Consider the following 24,159-nt stretch of genomic DNA (forward strand, 5'->3'; position numbering starts at 1 on the left):
CTCTAGCTAAGAAAAATGAGATGGTGCACAGCAGGTATAGGCAGACAGAAACAATTAAGTTATAAAAGAATGCAACAGAACACTTAAGAAAATTCAGAAGGGCTAAAAGACACGAGATTGGTCTAGCCAACCAGGAGAAGGAGAATCTTAAAGGCTTGTATAGATATAAAGAACAAAAAGATAGCTAGGGATAAAACTAGTCCTCTGGAAGATCAGACTGATAATCTCTGCGCAGAGCCAAAAGAGGCGGGGGGAGATCATAAATGGAATCTTTGCAACTGTGTTTACTCGGGAGATGGACACAGAGTCTGTAGATATAAGGAGATGCAGCAGTGAGGTCATGGACCCTATACAGATTACAGAGGAGGTGTGGTTTGCTGTTTTCTGGCAAATTAGGATGAATAAATCCTTCAGAACCTGTGAGAGGTAAAAATTGCAGAGGCCTTAGAAGAGATACCTAAAACATCCTTAGCCAGAGGTGAGGTGCTGGAGGATTGCACTACAGGAGTATAGCCAGTGTCCCATTGTTTGAGGAAGGCTATCAGAATAAGCTAGAAAATTGTAGGTTAGCAAATCTGATATTTGTTGTGGGAAAGTTATTGGAAGGTATTCAAAGGAACTGGATATATAAGTATTTTAATAGACAGGAAATTATTAGGGATAATCAACATGGCCCTGTATGTGGTAGTAGGTTGTGTCTAACGACTCTTGGCTTTTTGAGGAAGTTACCAGGAAAGCTGATGAAGGTAAGTCAGTGACTGTTTTCTACGTGAATTTTAGCAAGGCCTTTGACAAGGTTCCGCATGGGAGATTGGTCAAGAAGATTCATTCACCTGGCATTCAAGATGAGGTAGTAAATTGGATTCTATATCGTCCTTTTCTTTACTGGCTCAAATAAAACTTACTCCCAATGAGATATGCAATTTTCAAATGGCTCCTTCCCTGCAAAATGCTGCTCACTCACTCGCTATTTCAAAACAGTGATTCATTCCCAACAAGACTTGTAGTTTTCAAGTGGGTTCTTTGTATTGTTTTTAAAATAGTTAGCAATGTTAATTACCTCTAGATGTATCCTCACCCTCTCTCACAAACTTGTGAGCACTGTTCTCAAAATTACGATATTTAATCTTCCCATCTTTGTAAGATATCTTCAACCTCCATAACTTCCAAACATGTTGTGCTCATTACAAAATCTATTCCTTATTAAGTAATTACAATCTGGCCCTGGCAATATTTGTAATTGCACAAGGCTTTACAAATGATATCCTACTTAAATGAGCTGAGTTTTGAATCACATATTCACCAGATAGCTACAATATTTGCCTAAAACATTAGACCTTGGGTATTTCTCTTGTGTTAAATTGGTGTCGCAATAGGAATCCAGTTTAGTAAGAGAAAACACAGGTTCACATGTCTGGTGCACATGCTTGGCTGATGAGCTAAAGCCATGAAGCTATCGTCAGTGGGATTATAACTGAGTGTTTTTAAAACAGAATCCCACATAAATGTGACATGATGGTCTCAAGGCTTTCTTAAAAATTTTTTTTTAGAATTTTATTGCATAAAATTATGCAGCTAAACACAACTTTTTAATTTAATGAAGTAAGAATTTAATCAATTTTATCAGATATATCTGACTGTATTTTCATAATCATATCATAAATGATTGCTATTAAACCCTTTTGATAAGGGTTTAAGCCTGAAATTTTTTACATGAAATCGGTTGGATATGAAATTGGAAAAGTAGGTAACGTGGTATTCAAAAAATCTCTGATCTGTAAGTATCTAAAAAAATGAATGGGAGAAGGAACTTCAACTTTCTTTACCTATAGAGAAATGGGAGAAAAATTTTCAATTAGTTAACTTTTCTTCTATTTGTGCTAAACATATGTTGATTAAATTTAAAGTGGTGCATAGGGCTCAGATGTCTAAAGATAAATTAGCTCATTTTTACTGTCATATAAATCCGATCTGTGATAGATGTCACTCTGAGGTAGCCTCTCTGACTCATATGTTTTGGTCTTGCCCTATTTTGGAAAGGCATTTTTGATACATTCTCTTCAGTTTTGCACATTGATTTACAACCTCACCCTATCACTGCAATTTTTGGCTTACCAATGATTGATCTGCCCTCTGCAGCTCAGCAGATGCTTGCATTTGCTACTTTAATAGCTAGAAGATCTATTTTACTGAATTGGAAAGAGATGAATCCTCCAACTACATCTCAATGGTTTTCCCAAACTGTATCCTGTTTAAACTTAGAAAAAATTAGAAGTGGCAACTTTGATCCCTCAGTTAAATTTGAAGAAACTTGAAGGACTTTTATTCAATACTTTCATGGAATGTAATTTGACCTTTTCTGACTCCTTATATTATTCATTAATTTGAGTAGAGGAGCAGAGTTAATGCCACTAATGATTTTATTTGGTATAATAGAATAGCCCAACTTTGTTTAGTTTAGTCTTAGTTTTGTTTAGTTTAGTTTACTTTGTTCTTGATTTTTCATTTTGGGGTTTTTTTTCCCATCTTTTTATTTCCTTGTACCTTGTTTATATTAAGGGTTTGGGAGATCGATTATATTGATGTTCCCTGTAGTTTCTACTCACATGTACTAACTGCCAACAATGTAATCCCACTCCCTTTGTACTATTATGACCATTATGTATTTGCCTTGAAAAATTAAATAAAAAGTTTGAAAAAGAAAGAAAGAATTTAATCAATTTGAGTCATATTGTTTGATTAAGCATTCTTTGTTGTTTAATATAATTCATTATATGTATGCAGAAAGTGAATGACATACAGGTTTCCCCTGCCACCCAAAGGCAGAGCATCCCTATGAAACCATTTGTAAGCTGAAATGTCGTAAAGCGAAGAAGCAATTACCATTAATTTATATGGGAAAAATTTTTGAGCATTCCCAGACCCAAAAAGTAACCTACCAAATCATACCAAATAACACATAAAACCTAAAATAACACTAACATATAGTAAAAGCAGGCATGATATGATTAATAAACAGCCTATATAAAGTAGAAATATTGTATTTACGGTATATTCACTTATCAAAATTGGGAAGACAGTGAGCCAAAATCGATTTAGAGAAAAAAAAATCGGCATGTACATGCATACGCACGTACACGCATACGCACACAACTGCCTGCACAAGGCTTCACGGTCATGGTAGTCTTTTCGGGGTAAACACACATATAAAGTGGGTGTCTTCTTTTCATAAAAGCGAAAATCCTCTTTGCTTAGTGAAAACAGGTACTAATGTAGGTCTTTTGTAACAGCGAGCTACCATAAAGCGAACATTCGAAAAATGGGGGCCAACTGTACATCATCACCCCACCATGTCACATGTGTGTACCTCACTTAAAATGAAAACCAAGTTAGACACACATTTAGATTCTGTATTTTTCTTTCCATTAGTTTTATATTTTTGAGTTACAAAATATAACAGTGGTGACAAGTAAGTTTAAAAGTGGTCCAGAGACAATAACCTACCTATTACAGCACAGTAAAATGCTCAAGTATAAAAAAAGACAGCGAACGGACCAATTCATGGGTCCATAAACAGTGAGTACTGGGTGATGATAATAGTAAATAACTAGATAAGCAGAAATGGTTGGTTACGTTGGAAAGAGAAACATATTCGATTGAACTAAAGATAACTGTCTGGTACATACTGAAGTAATTTAGCAGTAACTTAGAGCAAATAGGATAGCCAATAAAAAGTGAGTGCCAGTTTTGCTGAGTGCATTGGTGGAAAAACATACAATTTACTTAGAGGTTTAACTGCTCCAATCAAACCAGCCAAAATGAGTATTGCTCATATCATGAACGTAATACAGGAACATTTAAAACCAAAGCTATTTTTGACTGCAAAATGCTTTATGTTTCATAAGAGGAATCAAGAGGAAGGGGAGCCCGTTTCAGCTTATGTGGCTGAATTGAAGAGATTGTCTGAGCATTGTCAGTTTAGTGATGGTCTTAATGATGCAATGAGAGATTGTTTAGGTTTTACAAGACAAGATGTTAAAATAGATTCTACCTGAAGCAGAACTCACATTTAAAAGAGCAGTTAAAATCGCTGCCTCAATGGAAACAACAGACAGAGACACAATTGAGTTAGTTGTAGTCAGGAATGAAAGTGAGCGTAAACAAAATTGTGATATCTACACAGAAACCCGTCTGGCCAAACAAATTGTGTTACCATTGTGGCAGGGAAACACATACACCAGACTAATGCAGACTTAAAGGAGAAACTTCCAGAAAATACAGCAAAGTAGGACAAAGAGCATCTTTGGAAGATAACAATGGACAGTACAAGAAAGAGATAAAGATAAGTCAAATTGCGGTTTCAAAAGAAAAATACTAATCTGCATGCTTTTGATGAAAAATCTGATGATGAGAGGGACACATGGCTGTGTAGCCTTGAGATTTACAATGTGAAAACTGACAATAGAGAAACAATATGGTATACACAAGTAGTGAGCAGTAAATTAACTAAAATGGAATTGGACACTGGCTTGGCTGTTTCAGTCATTCCACAAAATGAATTTGAAAGGCATTTCAAAGAATACTGACTGAAGCCTGCAGATATTCAACCAAAAACTTAAACCGGGGAAAAGATAACTCCTGTGGGAATGACATTTGTAACAGTGAAATACAACCAACAAGCCACATGAGGCTTGTAGCTTGTATGCAGTAAAAACAGGAAAGACAGCATTGTGGGGACATTGATTGGCTAAGACAACTACAACTCAACTGGAGATCCATCCACCATTTTCATATCACATTCCCTGCAATAGTCAACTGAAAGAGAATTAAGAAAGGCACTGGATGATGCCACAGCAGTATTCAAGGACGGTACTGGAAGATTCAGACTTATCAAGGGTAAAACAGTAATAAGTGAAAACTCCACACACAAGTGTTATAAAGCCCAACCAGTTCCTTATCCCATTATTGACAAAGTAACCAGTGAGTTGGAATGCATGGAGGTTGAAGGAATTCTTTTCAAGGTTGATTGCAGCCCATGGGCAACATCAGAAATCCTAGTAACCAGGAAGAATGGATCTGTCAGGATCTGTGGTGATTTTGTCACTATCACCCAGTACTGAAACTAGATCAATAACCTCTGCCCTGGAAATAGGACATCTTCGCAAACCTTTCTGAAGGGAAACAATTCAGCAAAGTACACTTAGCTGAGGCCTACCTACAGATGGTGATAGAAGAAGAGTCCAAAGTGTTTCTCAACATAAACACTCACAAAGGGCCTTGTCGCTATAACAGCCTTATTTCTGGAGTGGCAACTGCATCTGCACTCTGGCAGAAAGTTATGGACCAGGTGCTGCAAAGTTGCCAAGGCATTGTGTTACTTGGATGACATCATTGCTACCAATAAAAATTACAAGGTATCGAAAACGACAAAAAAGATGTCCCAGAGGCAGAGAAATCTCAAAACAGTGTTAAAGTGATTAGCAGATCATGAGCTCAGAGCACAGTGCAACAAGTGTAAATCCTTTAAACCACGCATCATTTACTGTGGTCACACTATTGACACACAAAATTTACGCAAGTGTGCTGAGAAAATCCAAGCAGTGGTGAATGTCCCAGGGCCAAAGGATGGGTCACAGTTGTGGTCCTTTTTAAGATCTGTCAATTACTATAAAGGGTCCTGCCGAACCTGGCTACTGTGCTCCACCCCTTAAGCTCATTACTATAGATTGGAAGACAAAGCAGTGTGAGGTGGCTTTCCAAAAGACAAAGGAAATGGTGACATCAGACACTGTACTCTCACACTGTGATCCACATCATCCAGTGAAGCTTGCCTGTGACACCTTGCATTATGGTGTAGGTGCAGTCATGTCACATTTTATGAGTGATGGAAGTGAGCATTCCACAGCCTTTGCATCACATTCCCTTAACGCTGCAGCAAAAAATTATTTACTGAATGACTGATACCTTGAGTCTGGTTTGGGATGTAAATCATTTCAACTAGTACTTGCATAGGAGAGTTTACCGTCACTGCTGATTATCACCCACTAGTGCCATGTTCCATCCACAGAAGGCTGTTCCTCTAACAGCAGCAGCAGGAATGCAGAAATGGGCTGTTTCTTGGAAGACAGAATTACAAGATTGAATTCAAGAGGTTGACTAATCATGGAATTGCTGATGCATTGTTCTGTTTACGCTTGGAAAAGCAAATACCTGAAAAACTTACAAAGGAGGACACTCCTCTTGATGTGTTCTCCCTAATGTGAATGGAAAGTCACCCCATTACAGCAGAAATTATCCAAAGGGAACCCAGTAATGACCCCACACCGCCTCAGGTCTACGTGGTGAGTCAAAATGGCTGGAATATGCAACAGGACTCCCAAATCCCCTAGTCTTACCAGCACCAGCTGAACTTGTCCTTGACGGATGTTGCCTTATGTGGGGATTGAGAGTTGTTCTACTATCCAAGCTGAGCTATAGTGTTGGAGGATCTACATGCCAGTCATCTAGATGTGGTGAAAATGAAAGCATCGGCTCGAAACTTCGTCTGGTGACCTGGGATTGATCAGCAAATTGAGCAGTTTGCCGTGTACTGTTCAGGATGCCAGCATGTCCAGAAGAAAGGTGTCTAGACCTGTCATACCCACTTCCTGCAGTCCCAGAGTCAACTCCTACAACCACCACGGAGGAGGCCCCAGAACCTGAGATTGTTTCACAGCCACAAGTCTCTCCTGCCAAGCAGAGTGCCCCCACTTCTCAAGAAGGATATCATCCCACTACAGTAAGGAATCCTCCATAGCAATTGAATCTTTAGGCTTTAATGGGACAAGTTAAAATTTGCTATGTCTATATAGTAGTTGTATTATATAGTATAATGTAGATAAGTTGAGATGCATTCTATATCAAGCTGGAGTTTATAGCTAAGAAGGGAGGAGAGTTGTGTATTTAATATTTCAGTTATATTGTAAATGTATTTTTTGATTAAGCATTCTTATGTAATTTATTATGGCTATAGTGTATGTACAGGAATGGCATACACTACCACACCACTGCATCATTTGTGCATGCCTAGCTTGAAGTAAAAATGAAGTTAGGCATACATTCTGACCCCTTATTTTTCATTCAGTTAGTTTTATCTTTTGGAGTTACAAAGCATTACACCAATCCCATAAGCATGTTAGCATTTAGGTGTACACTTCCCAGCAAGCACAGATAGTAGTAATACAAATAAAGGCAGTGAGGGTCGATGGAGAGGGCGTATTGTACACCAGTGTCCCCTTGTTCACTCCAATTAGTGAAAACGTCTTGAACCTACTCTGCCAAGCCCTTTCAGAATTGTGTATATTTTAATAAGACAATCCCTCATTTTTCTAAATGCCAAGCAATACAAACTCTTCCCGGTTTGCCTTCCTTATTACAACCATCCACACATCCCAGGAATTATTCTGGCAAATGTATTTTGAACTGCCTTCAGTGTGATCATATCCTTTCTTAGGTAACTGTAAACCCTGTAACACTAACAAAATTGCATATTTTGAAATTCCAAACCCTTTGCAATAAAGGTCATCTTAATTACATGTTGTACCTGCCTGCTAACTTTCTGTGATTCATGTACAAGATCCCTCTGTACTTTGTTAAATCTGGAGAATCACACACGAAGTACTGAAGGAACTCAACAAGCCGGGCAGCATCTGTAAACAGTGGATCTGTTGGACTGAGATCCTTCATCAGCACTGACTCCCTGTACATCACTCATTTGCAGTCTCTCTCCACGTGGACAGTCTCTGTTCCTCCCACCAAATTGCAATGCTTTCCCAAATTAAACTGTATTCCAATCACTCACTCAATCTGTCTCCAATCTACCTTAGAATCACAATATCCTTATCACTTCTTGCCATTCCATCTATATTCATGCCACCTATAAATACACATACCTTACATTTTGTCCCTTCTTCAAGTCAAAAGCATAAACTGTACATAACTGATGGTCAATTAGTTATATCTTTGTAACTTAAGCTACCTAGTCCAGCTCTGTTTACTATACAACAACCGATTTTCAATCCATGACTACTATTATCTACCATGTCCTGACATGTGGGCTGCTGTGCAGGCTCAGACATTACTCTTGCCTTTCAGGTGATCATAAAGTCACCAGGTTCAGCAAACTCTGAGGGAGTACTTTCATCTGGGCCCCACAGAGAATGATCGTAGACTGCTTTTTCAACTGGCTGTAGGCAGCTGGCTGCACTGGGAGAAAAGCATTCACTGAGTCTTTGCAACCATTAGTTCACACTCAAAATTACAGGGAGGGCCATCCAAAGGGTAGCCAGGGCAACATCATTCTAGGGACTGTAAACTTATGTATAACGAGGAATGAATGAAACACATCCACTTAGTAAACATTCCGGATAAGATGCAGCAGGCTGTACAATAGTGTCAGCACTTGCCGCCACCCTGACAGTCAGGCCCAGCTCATAACGGGTACAAGAATCACCAGGGTATTTATCATAAATGTTATGAAGGTACCACAGCTCTGAGGGGCCGAAGGAGCGGGAGCAGCCCCCTCCTTCCGGAGAATCGCAAGATCGCTATTAATTCGGGTCTCGGAAGTGAGAGACAATGCAACGGTTATGGCCATTGTTCTTAGAGGCACCTGTGTCACGTGCATGTCCCTGCTACGTGGCAGCTACCATGGACATGGACACCCTCGGGCCATGTGGGGGTGGAGATTGCATCACCCTACTTTGATGGACATCTACAACTCTGCAAGTAAAGATAAAAGTGGACTGCAGGAGGCAGTACCCTAGCGATGCACCAGAGGAACTTGCTCGCTCAACACTCCCGTGAGAGCTGGAAGCCACTCAACGCCACGTGTGCTCCTAGCTCCTTTGCCTGGGGAGCGGGTGGCTGATAATACCGAGAAGGACTTCGAACTAACAACGGGGAAAACAACGCTCCCCTGATTTTAACGGAGTGGCTTCATAAAGACACAGGCAAGTTTTCTTTTCATTTTCACCGATCCCTCTAAAACACGTGAAACCCAACGATTCCTCGAAAGACTTCTGAATGACTTTTTATATTTCCAATGGACAAAAATATTATCCCCTAGACAACAGCCGAGATTACTTCTTAATGATGATTAGTACTATACCCGCGCTTTAGATTGAGTATTGGTGATGTGCATTATCTGAATGTTTGCATTAACCTTACTTTTGTGCCCCTTTATAAATAAAATCGTTTGAAAATAGTGACATCAGACTTCAACGGACCTCTCTATCTTTGCTGGTAAGTTATCCAGTTACGGGATACGTAACATACAGAACACAATATTATACTATTAAATTCACATGCACTTGCTGTAAATTACATTAAGTACAAGCACATATAAAAATAAGTGTTAGTTTTGCTCTAGAGGCATGGAGCATTGAACTAGAAGCACAACTTCAAATTTCATTGTGATAATTGGGAACTTAAATTATAATAATAAATAATTCAGAAATAAACTTATTAGTAACATTGCCTATGAAATTCCTAAACTGTAGTTTAACACAAAGCTACCTGATTCACTAACTTCCCCTGGGGAAAGAGATCTGTCATCTTTCTGTAGTTTGCTCTATTACGCATCTACAGGAGCATCTGTATGGCTGACTCAGGGCTGTCTCTATAGATCAGGGTTGGTTAGGGAAAGACAATAAATGCTGGTGTTGCCAGCGATATTTACATCCCATGAGCAAATAAAGACAAAATCAGGAATAGGTCATATCTTATTTGGTTCAGGTACCATGTAATAAATAATTTTGCAATAGACTTGAGTCTTCATTCAAATTTATTTCAAAGGAGTTTGTAAACCATGCCAGTTACACGAACATCTTCAGAATTACGGCAGAACTATAGGATTAGTATTTTTATTATGGTAATCAAACAATGGATGCTGGAAAATGCATGATGGAAGTAGATAGGGTTATGTCTGAAGGACTCATGGTCAAAACATCTTTGGTGGTTCCTACATGCATCACATGCTCACTCAATATCATATACCACTAAGAGTCACCACATCATTTCTAATACAAAATTCATGTTTCTCTATTTAAGTCATTGTTACAGTAATCGATGTTTCGGAATGTTAATGTTACAAACTGATAATTCAAAACAGCTCCATGGGGGATAATGGAGGAAGTAATGTACTGCTGAAAACAGAGAGTTGGTCTGAGTCATTGTTCTGAAACTTTAACACAATGAGGTACTGAAATAACTGAATTCAAACACTGCATAATGTTCCTTACCTTCACATGGAATTCACCATCCAGCAGAATATTTTGTGCCTTCAGGTCATGATGCAACAATGGAGGATTCATGTTGTGCAGGAAATTTACTCCAAGGGCAATTTCATACAATATACGAAGTCGCAACGACCAAGGAAGTATAGGATAAGTTTCTTTCTATTAGAAAATTATAGAGCTGTTTTTAGAAAATAATTCATCTGGAACAATAATTTATTATGTGCCTGACACCTCTATTGAATTTAAGATTGTTCCACCTTTACAGCCTATTTAAAGGCCTAGCCTGTGAAAATCATTTGATGAAACAGTTTAGATATAAACATGAATGTGCAGCTTCCAGTTTTAGACTTTTGCCAATGAGTGACTGCATTTTTTCTTCACAACACTTTCTCTTGTTAGAAGACAAGAAATTTAAAGCCGTAATTCTTAACCCTGCCATTTTCATTGGGGTTCTGTGTAAACTTCAATCAATGCTTATTTTACTGCAGTCAACTGGAAAGGTGCCAGAAAGAGGAAGTCCAGGAGGAAGTTAAAAAGTAAAGTTAGGCACTCATCATAATAGAGCTCAAAGTCAGAGTGATACAGTGGGGGATGGTAGAATAAAGCTATAAGCAAAAATCTTCTGGCATAATGTGGAATAGCCATGATTTAAAGTATGAGTAGTGGTAGCAAAAAAAAAAACACTGCATTGTTGCAATTTAGGTACCATGTGTTGGTTTTGAAAGTTTAACAGCAACCAATATGCCAAGCATATTTCAGGAATCTATGGTCAAAGTCCAATGGGGAAATTACTCCAAGGATTTAAAGTATGTAGAACCTCAAAGAAAGATAACAAATGATCTGGGTCAGAAAGAAGTAATGTGCTCTTTAAATTATATGGTCAAACATTTGAATTAGTTTCTAGATTTTCAGATATCTAAGTAAACCATTTAGAACTACTCACAAGCTGATTAGCACAATAGAGATTTTGGCTGGATTGTGAATTTTAAAGCTAAATTTCTCCAATAATATGTTCTAACTTGTAGATATTTCAGCATTTTGTATTTTCAATATTTCAGCAATGTACACTGAATATGCTTTATGACATCCTGAGTTCACAAAGAACTATATAAATGCAGTCATTCTGCAATTTTTATTATAATAATGTATAAATATACAGAGAAAAGCCTTATATAGAGCACATTACCTGATGAAGGAGTTGGTCCAAAGATCCATTGCTCATGTATTCTGTCACAATGCCCATGAATTCAGGTTCATTGCAAATACCATAAATTTGGATTATGTGGGAAAATCTGGCTCTGTGCAAGACCTCTGCTTCCTTCAAAAGTGTGTTCCTTTCACTTTTGGGGAAAAAAAGAGAGAAAGACGAACTAATAATGCAACAATTCATTGAAGCAGATTCTTTGTAACCAAGATGGCAACTATGAATGAAGGATTAAACTGGGATTTTGCACTAATGTTTTACACATAACACAAAAACATCTGCATTACAAATGGAGGTTATAATGAAATTCTTTTGTGTCACAATTGGAATTATTCTTTTAAAGAAGCTTTACTTAATATATGTTTTGTATAAACTTTGATTAGAATGATTTGAAACAATGCCTGCTAATATTATGTTATACGTACACAAGAATTCAAGAAATTGGAATAAGCTGATGGTATTTGTCCTTTTTGAATCTGTTCTGCTATTCTTCAAGGACATGGCTAATATTCTATCTCAGTCCATAGTCCTCTACTATTCCAGATTACTTTAATATCCAGAACTCTACCACTCTCTGGTTTGAAATGACTGAGCCCCAAGTGTGCTACAAGAAAGAGAATTACAAATATTCACCACTGTCTGTAGCCACTTAAAAACAATCCTACCCAAAACATCACAAACGCAGAAAAGGAGGATATTGTGGAAGGAACATATACATCAATATAGATGGACATCAGTTACAAGAATGGAACAATCATTCTAACAGGAATATTCTATAGCCCCTCCAAAAGCAACAAGAACACCGAGAGAAGATAAATTGGCAGATTTTGGAAAGGTACAAAAGTAACATGATTGTTGTCATGGGTGACTTCATCTTCCCTAATATTGTTTGCCATCTCCTTCATGCAAGAAGCTTAGGTGGGGCAGAATCTGTTAAATGTTTCCGGGAAGAATTGCTGACACAGTATGTGGACAGGTCAACTGGAAGGAGATGCTACACTGGATCTAGAACTAGCTAATGAACCTGGTTAATTGATGAACCTCTCACTGAATGAGCATTTTGGAGGCAGTAGTCATAACTCCCAAACCTTCAGCAAAGCCAAGGAGAAGGACAACGTATTTATTTGGGGGAGGGCTAAGTATGAGGGTATTAGGCTGGAACATGGGAGTGTAAATTAAGAGCAGATGTTCTCAGGGAAATGCAAAGCAGAAATATGGAGGTTGTTTGGTGAGCATTTGCGTGAGGTTCTAGTTGGATATGTCACATGGAGACAGGTAAAAGAACCATGAGACAAGAGAGGTGGAAATTTTAAGGTTTAGGAAGCAAAGAATAAACAGGGCTCTTGAGAGTTATAAGGTAACCAGGAAGGAGCTTACTGAATATTTTGCTTCAGTGATCACCAGGGAGAGGAAGCTTGATGAATGGGAGGGCAAACTAGAACAGACTAACGTGCAGGAGCACATTGAGGTTAAGAAACATGCACTTTTGGAGATTTGAAAAACATTAGGATAGTTAAGTCCACGAGTCTGGAAGGAACATATGCTGGGTTACATGAAGCAAGGGAAGAGATTACTGGAAGCTAAAGATGATTTTTGTATCCTTACTGGTCACAGGAGTAGCAACAGAGGATTGGAGGATGGCAGATATTGCTCCTTTGTTCAAGAAGGGAAATAGGGACAGTTCTGGGAATTATAAATCATTAAATCACACTTAGTGGTGGGCAAACTAATAGAGAGGAATCTTAGAGACAGGATTTATGAGCATTTAGAGAAGTATAGACTCATCAGTGTTGGTCAGCATGGCTTTGTGAGAGACAGGATATGCCTCACAGGCCTGACTGACTTTCTTGAGAAAGTGACAAAGCAAACTAATGAAGATAGAGCAGTGGAAGTGGTCAATACGGATTTTTGTGAGGAGTCCAATAAGATCCTTTATTGAAGGCTCATGCAGAAAGTTATGAGGCTTAGGATCCATGGAAAGTTGATACACGATTTTGGAATTAGTTAACCCACAGAGGGCAGAAGGTGGTAATAGATGGAGCGTATTCTGCCTGGAGGTTGGTGTCTTGGTCCATAAGCATCTGTTCTGGGACCCCACTGCTTGTTGTTATTTTTATGAATGAATTGGATGAGGAAGTAGAAAGGAGGGTTAGTAAGTTTGCAGGTCACATGAAGTTTAGTGGTGTAGAGGTTAGTGTGGAAGGTTAGTCAGAGAGTCAAAAGAAGTACAGCACAGACACAGGCCCTTCAGTCCATCCAGTCCATGCCAAAACCATTTAAGCTGCCTCTTCCTATCGACCCGCACCGGGACCATAGTCCCCCATATCCTTGCTATTCATGTACCTATCTAAACTTCTCTTAAACATTGAAATCAAGCTTGCATGCATCACTTGTGTTGGCAGCTCATTCTACACTCTTACGACCTCCTGAGTGAAAAAGTTTTCCCTACTATTCCCCTTAAGCTTCTCACCTTTCACCATAACCCATGACCTTTAGCTCTAGTCCCATCCAACCTCAGTGGAAAAAAGCCTGCTTACATTTACACTAACTGCACCCCTCATAATTCTGTATACCTTTATCAAATCTCCTCTCCATCTTCTACATTCTAAAGACTAAGGTCCTTATCTATTCAAGCGTTCCTTGTAACTCAGGTCCTCTAGTCCTGGCAACATCCTTGCAAGTTTTCTCTGCACTCTTTCAACCTTGTTTACATCTTTCCTTTAGGTAGGTGAACAGTACTCTAAATTAAGCCACATCAATGTCTCATACAACTTCAACATATAGAACATATAGAACATCAGAAATTAAAAAGAGACTGGGTTGGAAATGTTATTGCAGCTTCATTTAACTCAAAGGCGAGAGGAGTTGCAATTTTGGTTAATAAAAATTTACCAATTAAAATACAAAATGTATAAACTGATTTGGCAGGAAGATATTTAATTATACATTGTCAAATTTTTTCAGAACTATGGACTCTTATGAATATTTATGCACCAAATGAAAATGATGTAAAATTTATACAGGAGGTCTTTTTGAATTTGGCTAACGCACATGATAAAATATTAATAGGTGGAGATTTTAATTTTTGTTTAGATCCAGTTTTAGATAGATCAACAAAGGCTATTACAAAATCAAAAGTAGCAAAATTAACTCTATCATTGATGAAAGATTTAAATTTGATTGATATATGGAGAAGAATCAATCCAAAAGAAAGGGATTATTCATTCTATTCAAATAGACATAAAACATACTCAAGGATAGATTTTTTCCTATTATCAACAAATACTCGAGATAGAGTGAAAAATGTGGAATATAAAGCAAGAATATTGTCTGATCACTCTCCTTTAATAATGACAATGATAATGATAGATAAAGAGGAATCAATTTATAGTTGGACATTTAATTCAATTCTACTAAAACATCAAGATTTTTGTGATTTTATGAAAAAGCAGATTCAGTTCTTTTTAGATACAAATTTACATTCAGTTGATGATAAATTTATATTGTGGGAAGCAATGAAAGCATATTTGAGAGGCCAGATAATAAGTTATACTTCTAAAATTAAGAAGGAATATATGATAGAAATAGATCAATTGGAAAAAGAGATTATAAAATTAGAAAAAGAATCTCAAAGAAATATGACAGAAGAAAAACGAAGACAACTTATTAATAAGTTAAAATATAATACACTCCAGACATATCGAACAGAAAAAGCAATTATGAGAACTAAACAGAGATATTATGAACTAGGTGAAAGATCACATAAAGTTCTTGCATGGCAGTTAAAAACAGATCAGATTTCCAAAACAATAAATGCAATTCGAACAAAAGGGAATGAAATTACTTATAAGCCTCTAGAAATTAATGAGGCTTTTAAGAATTTTTATTCTGAGTTGTATAAATCAGAATCAAAGAATGATGATGTTAAGATAGAAGAATTTTTATCACAAATAACTCTTCCAAAATTAAATACAGAAGAACAGAAGGGATTAGATATGCCTTTTACATTGAAGGAAGTTGAAGAAGCTTTGGGATCACTTCAAAGTAATAAATCTCCAGGAGAAGATGGTTTTCCACCTGAATTTTATGAAAAGTTTAAAGATTTATTAATTCCTCCTTTTATGGAGTTAATATATCAAGCGGAAAGAACGCATAAACTTCCAGAATCTTTTTCAACAGCTATTTTAATAGTACTGCCAAAAAAAGATAGAGACCTTTTAAAACCAGCATCATATAGACCTATTTCTTTATTAAACACCGATTATAAAATAATAGCAAAAATCTTATCTAATAGATTATCTAAATGCTTACCAAAATTAGTGCATATGGATCAAACAGGATTTATCAAAAATAGACAATCGGCAGATAATGTAACCCAGTTATTTAGTATAATTCATTTAGCGCAAAAGAGGGAGGAAATGAGTGTGGCAGTTGCTTTAGATGCAGAAAAAGCATTTGATAGATTGGAATGGGATTTTTTATTTAAGGTATTGGAAAAATATGGATTAGGAGCATCATTTATAAAATGGATTAAAACCTTAAATACTAATCCTAAAGCTAAAGTAGTGACAAATGGTCAAATTTCAACATCATTTCAGTTAACAAGATCAACTAGGCAAGGTTGCCCATTATCACCTGCTTTGTTTGTGTTGGCAATAGAACCACTAGCTGAATTAATTAGAATGGACCCAGATATTAAGGGTTTCAGAGTTAATCAGGAAGAATACAAGATTAACTTATTTGCTGATGATGTTCTACTTTATTTAACAGATCCATTACATTCACTACGCAAATTATCTTATAGATTAGAAGAATATGGGAAAATATTGGGTAATAAAATAAATTGGGATAAAAGTGAAATTTTACCTCTTACTAGAGATTATAATCAATGTTGATTAATAACTCAATTTAGATGGCCAGCAAATGGTATAAAATATTTAGGTATAAGAGTTGATAATGACATAAAAAACTTATACAAATTAAATTATTTACCACTTTTGAAAAAAATTCAGGAAGATCTTGATAAATGGATGGCATTACCAATAACATTAGTAGGTAGAAGAGTAAATACTATAAAAATGAATATATTCCCTAGACTACAATATTTATTTCAATCATTACCAATACAATTACCCCAGAAGTTTTTTCAAGAGTTAAACAAATATGTGAGGAAATTTCTCTGGAAAGGTAAGATGTCAAGAATATCGTTGGAAAAATTGACATGGAAATTTGATCTAGGAGGATTACAACTTCCAAATTTTAAGAATTATTATAAAGCAAATCAACTTTGATTTATTGCATCTTTTTTCGAGAAAGATAAACTGGCATGGCTTAGAATAGAACTAGATAAAATAGGAGAAAACATACCAGAAGATTTTATATATAAATGGGAATCTAAATGGATATGGGAAAAGAAAGAATCTCCTACATTAAAACATTTGATTGATTTATGGAATAAGATAAATGTTGATGATGAGACAAAAAATCTTTATTAGCAAAGAGATCTTTAATTCAAAATAGACTTATTCCTTTCACAATGGACAATCAACTTTTATATAATTGGATTCAAAAAGGGATTAGATATATAGGGAATTGTTTTGAAGGAGGTATATTAATGTCATTTGATCAATTAAAGAATAAATATAAAGTATCAAATAACACTTTATTTTGTTACTTTCAATTAAGGGCTTATTTAAGAGAAAAATTAGGTCAAACAATGTTATTGCCGAAACCTAATGAAATAGAAATTTTAATTCAAAAAGGAAATATTAAAAAATTTATATCTTGTATGTATAATTTGATTCAAAAACAGGCAATTAAACAAGGAATCCATAAGTCAAGACAAAAATGGGAAAGTGATTTGAATATTAAAATTGAAGAAGCAAATTGGTCAAGACTATGTCTTGATAAATACAATAAATGTTCGGTTAAGATTAGTACAGTATAATTTTCTACATCAATTATATATTACACCACAAAAAATAAATAAATTAAATCCAAACTTATCGGATCAGTGTTTCCGATGTAACCAGGAAACTGATACTTTTTTACATTCTACATGGTCTTGTTCTAAAATTCAACCTTTTTGGAGAAATTTAAGACTTTTACTGGAACAAATTACAGGAACACAATTTCCTCATAATCCAATATTACACTTATTAGGTGATATTGAAGGGATAAAACCAAAACTCAAACTAAATAAATACCAGAAAGAATTTATAAAAATTGCACTGGCAGTAGCCAAAAAAGCTATTGCAGTTACTTGGAAATCGGATACATATTTAAGTATAAACTCTTGGAAGAAAGAAATCTATGGTTGTATTCCATTAGAAAAAATTACTTATAATTTAAGAGATAAATATGAAACATTTCTGAAAATTTGGAGCCCTTGTTTACAAAAGACAGGATTAAATCTATAGATGCTCTGAAGATGAAACAATTGGTCATTTGGGGAAAGAAATAAATATACATATTAAAGTTTTTACGAATTCCATGGAGCATGTGGAGATCTTCCAACAACCAGGCAATCTTTCTTTCTTTCTTTTTTTTCTCTTTCTCTTTTTTTTTCTATAGGGCAGTTAGGGGGGAGGGGTTAAGGGGAGGGGGGAAGGGTTATATACATTTTTTTTTCATACTTCATTTTGTAACTACTTAAAAATGCAATAAAAAAAGTTTTCAAAAAAAAACATAACATCCCATCTCCTCTACTCAACACATTGATTTATGAAGGCCAATGTGCGAAAAGCTTTCTTTACAACCCTAACTACCTGTGAAGACACTTTCACATATTACGGACATATATTCCCAGACCCCTTTGCTCTACCACACACCTCAGTGCCCTACCACTCACTGTGTAAGACCTACCCTGGTTAGTCTTATTGAAGTACAAGACCTTGCACTTGTCTGAATTAAAGCTATGGTAGCTTTCCTCACTGTCCACTACACCCCAAATCTTGTTGTCATCCACAAACGTGCTGATCCAGTTAACCACATTATCATCCACATCATTGATATAGATGACAAGCCACAAATGACCCAGCATCAATCCCTACTAGTCACAGGTCTCCCGTCAGAGAGTCAACCCTCTTCTACCACTCTCTGACTTCTCCCACAAAATCAATGTAATCGCATTTACTACTTCATCCTGAATGTCAAGTGACTGAATCTTCTTGTCCAGCATCTCATGTGGGACCTTGTCAAATGCCTTACCAAAGTCCATGGAGACAACATTCACTGCTTTGTCTTCATCCACTCTCCTGGTAACTCCCTCAAAAAACTGGTTAGACATGATCTACTACGCACAAAGCCATGCTGATGATCCTTAATTAGTCTATGTCTATCCAAATATATATCCAGTCCCTATGAATACCTTCCAATAACTTTCCCACAACTGATGTTAGACTCGTCAGCCTATAATTTCTTGGGTTTATGTGTACAGCCTTTTTTAACCAGCAGAAAAACATTGGCTAACCTCTAATCCTCTAGTACCTTTCCTGTTGCTAAGGATGTTTTAAATATCTTTGCTAGGACCCTGGCTATTTCTGCACTTGCTTCCGGTGGGGTCGAAGGAAACATCTTATCAGGCCCTGGGGGTTTATCAACCCTGATTTGCCTCAGGGTAGCAAACACCTTCTCCTCCTCTGTAATCTGTACAGGGTTCATGAAGTTGATACCAGTTTGCCTTACTTCTATAGACTTTGTATATATCCCCTGATTAAATACAGACGTAAAAAAATTATTTCAGATCTCTCTCATCTGTTTCAGCTCCACACATGGATTATCATTCTGGTCTTCCAGAGGACCAATTTTGTCCCTTGCAATGCTTTTGCTCTTAACATACCCATAGAGTCCTTTTGGATTCTCCTTCACCTTGTCTGCTAGAGCGTTCTTTTAGCCTTCAGGATTTCTTTCTGAAGTGCTCTCTTGCATTTCTTGTACTTCCTCATTAGTTCCAATTTGCCTAAACCTGCTAGGCCCTTTCTCTTTTCTCTCTACCAAGGCCTCAATATCTCTTGACAACCAAGGCTCCCTACACTTGTTACTTTACCTTGTATTCTGACATGCACATAAGACCATAAGACATAGGAGAAGAATTAGGTCATTCAGCCCATCGAGTCTGATCCCCCTTTCCATCATAGCTGATCCCGGATCCCAATCAACCCCATAGACCTGCATTCTTGCATCACTGCCTGCTATGGGAACTGTACTTCCCTCTTTTGCAGGACTCTGCAGAGAGTGGTGTGGACAGCCCAGTGCATCTGTAGATGTGAACTTCCCACAATTCAGGTTATTTACAAAGACAGGTGTGTAAAAAGGGCCCGGAGGATCATTGGGGACCCAAGTCACATTACACATTTAGATTAAAATGTTTTTACTCCTCAAATATATGAAGGATGTAAATAATAAAGTCAATTCAATTCAATTCATATCCTTTGATGCCCGACCGATCAGAAAACGACCAGCTTCCACCTTAAGTACACGTACAGACTTGGCCTCCACCGCAGTCTGTGGCAGAGCATTCCAGATTTACTACTCTGTCTAAAAAAATTCCTCCTTACCTCTGTTCTAAAAGGTCACCCTCAATTTTGAGTCCATGCTCTCTGGTTCTGATTACTCCCAACATACCCTCGCCGTATCCATCCTATCTAGTCTTTTCAACATTCAATGGGTTTCAATGAGATCCCCACGTATTCTTCTTATTTCCAGTCAAGACAGACAAAAAGCTGCCAAATGCTCCTCACGTTAAAGCCTTCATTCCCGGAATCATCCTCATGAACCTCCTCTGGACTCTCTCTCAAATACCAACACACCCTTTTTGAGATAGGGAGCACAAAACTGTTGATAATACTCCAAGTGCAGCCTGACTGGTGTCTTATATCTCCTTGCTTTTATATTCTATTCCACTTGAAATAAAGGCCAACAGTGCATTTGCCTTCTTTACCACGGACTCAACCTGTAAATTAACTTTCTGGGATCTTGCACAAGGACTCCTGTCCCTCTGCATCTCTGATGTTTGATCCTTCTCACCGTATGGATAACGGTTGGCGCTACTGTTCCTTTTACCAAAATGCATTATCGTTCATTTCCCAATACTGTATTCCATCTGCCACTTTTTGCCCATTCTTCCATTTTGTCTAAGTCCTGCTGCAATCACAATTTCCTCAGCACTACCTACCCCCTCACCTATCTTCGTATTATCCAAAGGCTCTGCCACAAAGCCATCAATTCCATTATTTAAATCACTGCTTGTCAATGTGAAAAGTAGCAGTCCCAATACTGACCCCTGAGGATCACCACTAGTCACTGGCAGCCAACCAGAAAAGGGCCCTTTATTCCCACTCACTGCCTGCTGCCTGTCAGCCATTCTGCTATCCATGCCAGTGTCTTTCCTGTACGCCACAGGATTTTATCTTGTTAAGCAGCCTCACGTGGGCCACCTTATAAAATGCCTTCTGAAAATCCAAGTAAATGACATCCACTGTTTCTCCTTTGTCCACCTTGCTTGTACTTCATCAAAGAACTCTGACAGATTTGTCAGGCAAGATTTCCCTTCATAGAAACCATGCTGACTTTCACTTCTTTATCATTATTCTCCAAGTACCTCGAAACTTCATCTTAATAATAGACTCCAACACTTTCCTGGCCACTGAGGTTATGCCTGCTGGCCTATAATTTCCTTTCTTTTGCCTTCCTCCCTTCTTAAAGAGTGGTATAACATTTGCAATCTTCCAGTCCTCCAGGGCCTTGCCAGTTGTGACCAATGCATCATTATCTCTTCAGCAACCTCTCTCAGGACTCTGGGATGTAATCCATCTGGTCCAGGTGACTTATCCACCTTAAGACTTTTGAGCTTGCCTAGTACTTTTTCATTTGTATTAGCAATGGCAGTCACTCCTGCTCCTCGACACTCATGGGTCTCTGACATACTGCTAGTGTCTTCCACAGTGAAGACAGATGCAAGGTACCCATTAAGTTCATCTGCCATTTCTTTGTCCTTCATTACTACATCAATTTCCAGTGGTCCAATATCAACTCAATACTCAATCTTTGTACTATCAAAATTTCACTTTTGAAGGCCTCCCACTTTCCTAGTACACCTTTGCCAGAAAACAGCCTGTCCCAATCCACACTTGCCAGATCTTTTCTGATACTGTCAAAATTGGCCTTTCTCCAATTTAGAATATCAACCTATGGATGAGACCTATCTTTTTGCATATTTACTTTGAAACTAATGGCATTGTGGTCACTGGATACAAAGTGTTCCCCCACACAAACTTCTGTCACCTGTCCTGTCTCTAGCGGATCAGGACAAGCAATCACTTTTTTGACATTTATGCAAACTGAACACAAACTGCAACTGAATATTTTGAAGCCTAAAGCCTTTGTTCTGAATCACAGTCCATGAAGTTTGCTTTCAGATAGTGAGTCTGCCTCTCTTTGAAAACTGTTTGAAGCGGAACATCTCAGCCATGCATTACACTTCCACTTGCATTACTATTAACTTCAGCCCAGCTCCTGAAACCTCTTCCTTGCCCTTTTTATCTGCAGATCATGTTTAAGTCGGTTTGAATGTTCATGTTGGTTGCACTCTATGTGCCATTATTTTTATAGTCTGAGAATATCAAAGAATCCTGCTATTATTGTGCTATCTCAAATCAGGGATTGATCTCAAACTGTACTCTGATTCACAACACATCATATTTACCCAGTCAGCTATCAGATGAGAATTCCATAGTTTCAATCATATGCTATAAAATTATTTTAAAGTTTAATCTATTGTCATTTTTGAACCAAAGGAGAGCCTTCAAACTTCTTTCAAATGCAAACTACAAGCAGTAATTGACATTTCAAGTTTATCTTAAACAAACATTGCTGTCAGTGAGCAAAGTACAGTCTTAGTGAGAGGCTATTTAGTAGATATGATTTGAAACAGACAACGATATCCCCTGATAATTAATAGAGGTATATAGCAATAAACACAAGAGATCCTGCACAATGGTGGAAATCTAGAGCTGCATACACAAGATATTGGAGAAGCTCAGCAGTCTGGCAGCATCTGTAGAAGGGAATAAACAATTGCCATTTCAGGCCAAGACCCTTTATCAGGACTGGAGAGGAAGGAGAAAATAGACAGAATACTTGCTTTCCAGTCCTGGTGAAGGGTCTCAGACTGGAACATTGACTCAATATTGACTTCCATAGATGGTAGCTAAATTGCTATGTTCTTCCAGCATTGTGTGTGTTGCTCTGTTAAATAAAATGATATATTTTGATATAACAGAAGAATTGCTGGGCATTATTAGACTTCCAGCTCACAATTAATGGAGGTAGAAGGGAATTAAGGAGTCAGGACCCCATGCCAAAGAGTTGGGAATTCTTAATTCTAGACAACTGTTGCCCGAGTCCACCCCATACCTCACTCCTCAGGGTTAAGTCATGACCTTGGTCTTGACTGTGTGGAGTCTGCACATTCTCCTTTTAACCATGTGAGTTCCCTTCAGGTGCTCTGTTTCTTCTTGTATTCCAAACGTGTGAATTAGATGGTTAATTGCCCAAAACTAGTAGGTAAGGAGTTTATGAGAATGCAGAAATAATTTAAAATAGGGATTACTATAGTATTAGAGTAAATGAGAGTTGATGGTCAATGCAGCCTCAGTGGGATGTGTTTCTGTGGACACACTTCCTTATGACTCTATGAATGAAACAGAATTTGCATTGGGGAAATAATGGGGAATTCCACAGACTGTGGGTTCTTGCAAAACTTGCCAGAAGTTGAAAAACAATGTATTCAGAACTTTTCTAAACTGTAAAAAAATTCTGATTCTGGACTTGATTTTCATCACAAAATTTAAGTAAGGAGCAAAATTGTAAATTAGAATCCATAACTGATAATTTTAAGTTGAGATTTTTCTCTTCCTAATGAAATAACAAGTTCAAAACAACTCTGCCAATCAAATCAAACAAATAAATGATTGCTTCATTCACTCCAAATCCCTCAACAGAATCATCGCTCTGCTGAGTAACACCGCCAAAACGCTGGAGGAACTCAGCAGGTCAGGCAGCATCTACAGAAATGAATAAACAGTCAAAACTTTGGGCTGAAATCCTTCTTCAAGAAAGTAATCTTTTCAGATATGTAGACTCTTCCATTTAGTGAAAATTGGCAGCTATGCTAATACCTTTCAAAATCTCTCTGCTGCACTTTCTTTAAATATCTACTAAAACTGTCCTCCTCTACTCTCGTATCTCCATACAACCTGTTCCCATATTACAAACCAGACTGTAGTTAACCACAAGCTTATCTTATCCAGATGTTAATTTTGATTTATAGACAATACACAAAAATCACTTGATATAGTAAAACACACATTTACAGCATTGTAATGAAGGCCAGTTAGCATTATTTATTGTATTTTCCTGCACTGGTACAGAATCAGGATGGCTCACACTCAAGGACTAGTTTCAATGGGCTTGAAGTTTCAGTGGATGCCATATTGCCCAATAGATCATTGTTGCATAAAGATAAAAAAAAAGTGATTGCTTGTCAATTGCCAAAGCAAATCTCTTAAGTGGCCTCTCACAGTGGAACTGGTAGCCTGTGTTCTTAATAGCAACAGGACCTGATACTTTAAAACAGGTATTTTTCTTCTTCTAAGAGTGGCTTTGTTTGAATTTAAT

General features: G+C 37.3%; 1 protein-coding gene across 2 annotated transcripts in view; it reads right to left on the minus strand.

Moving 5' to 3' along the window:
- Nucleotides 1–24,159, minus strand: part of ripk2 (receptor-interacting serine-threonine kinase 2) — an 82,427-nt gene that overhangs the window by 39,233 nt on the left and 19,035 nt on the right. For both annotated transcript variants that reach the window (XR_009513863.1, XM_059978990.1), the window contains exons 2-3: nt 11,464–11,617; nt 10,281–10,436 (exon numbers count right to left, since the gene is read on the minus strand). Coding sequence is in view for 1 of the 2 variants with exons in the window: in XM_059978990.1 (XP_059834973.1) it covers nt 10,281–10,436; nt 11,464–11,617 (310 nt within the window). In the remaining variant the exon portion in view is untranslated. The remainder of the gene's footprint in view (nt 1–10,280; nt 10,437–11,463; nt 11,618–24,159) is intronic.

Source organism: Hypanus sabinus, chromosome 1, assembly GCF_030144855.1.
Source record: "Hypanus sabinus isolate sHypSab1 chromosome 1, sHypSab1.hap1, whole genome shotgun sequence".
Taxonomy (NCBI): domain Eukaryota; kingdom Metazoa; phylum Chordata; class Chondrichthyes; order Myliobatiformes; family Dasyatidae; genus Hypanus; species Hypanus sabinus.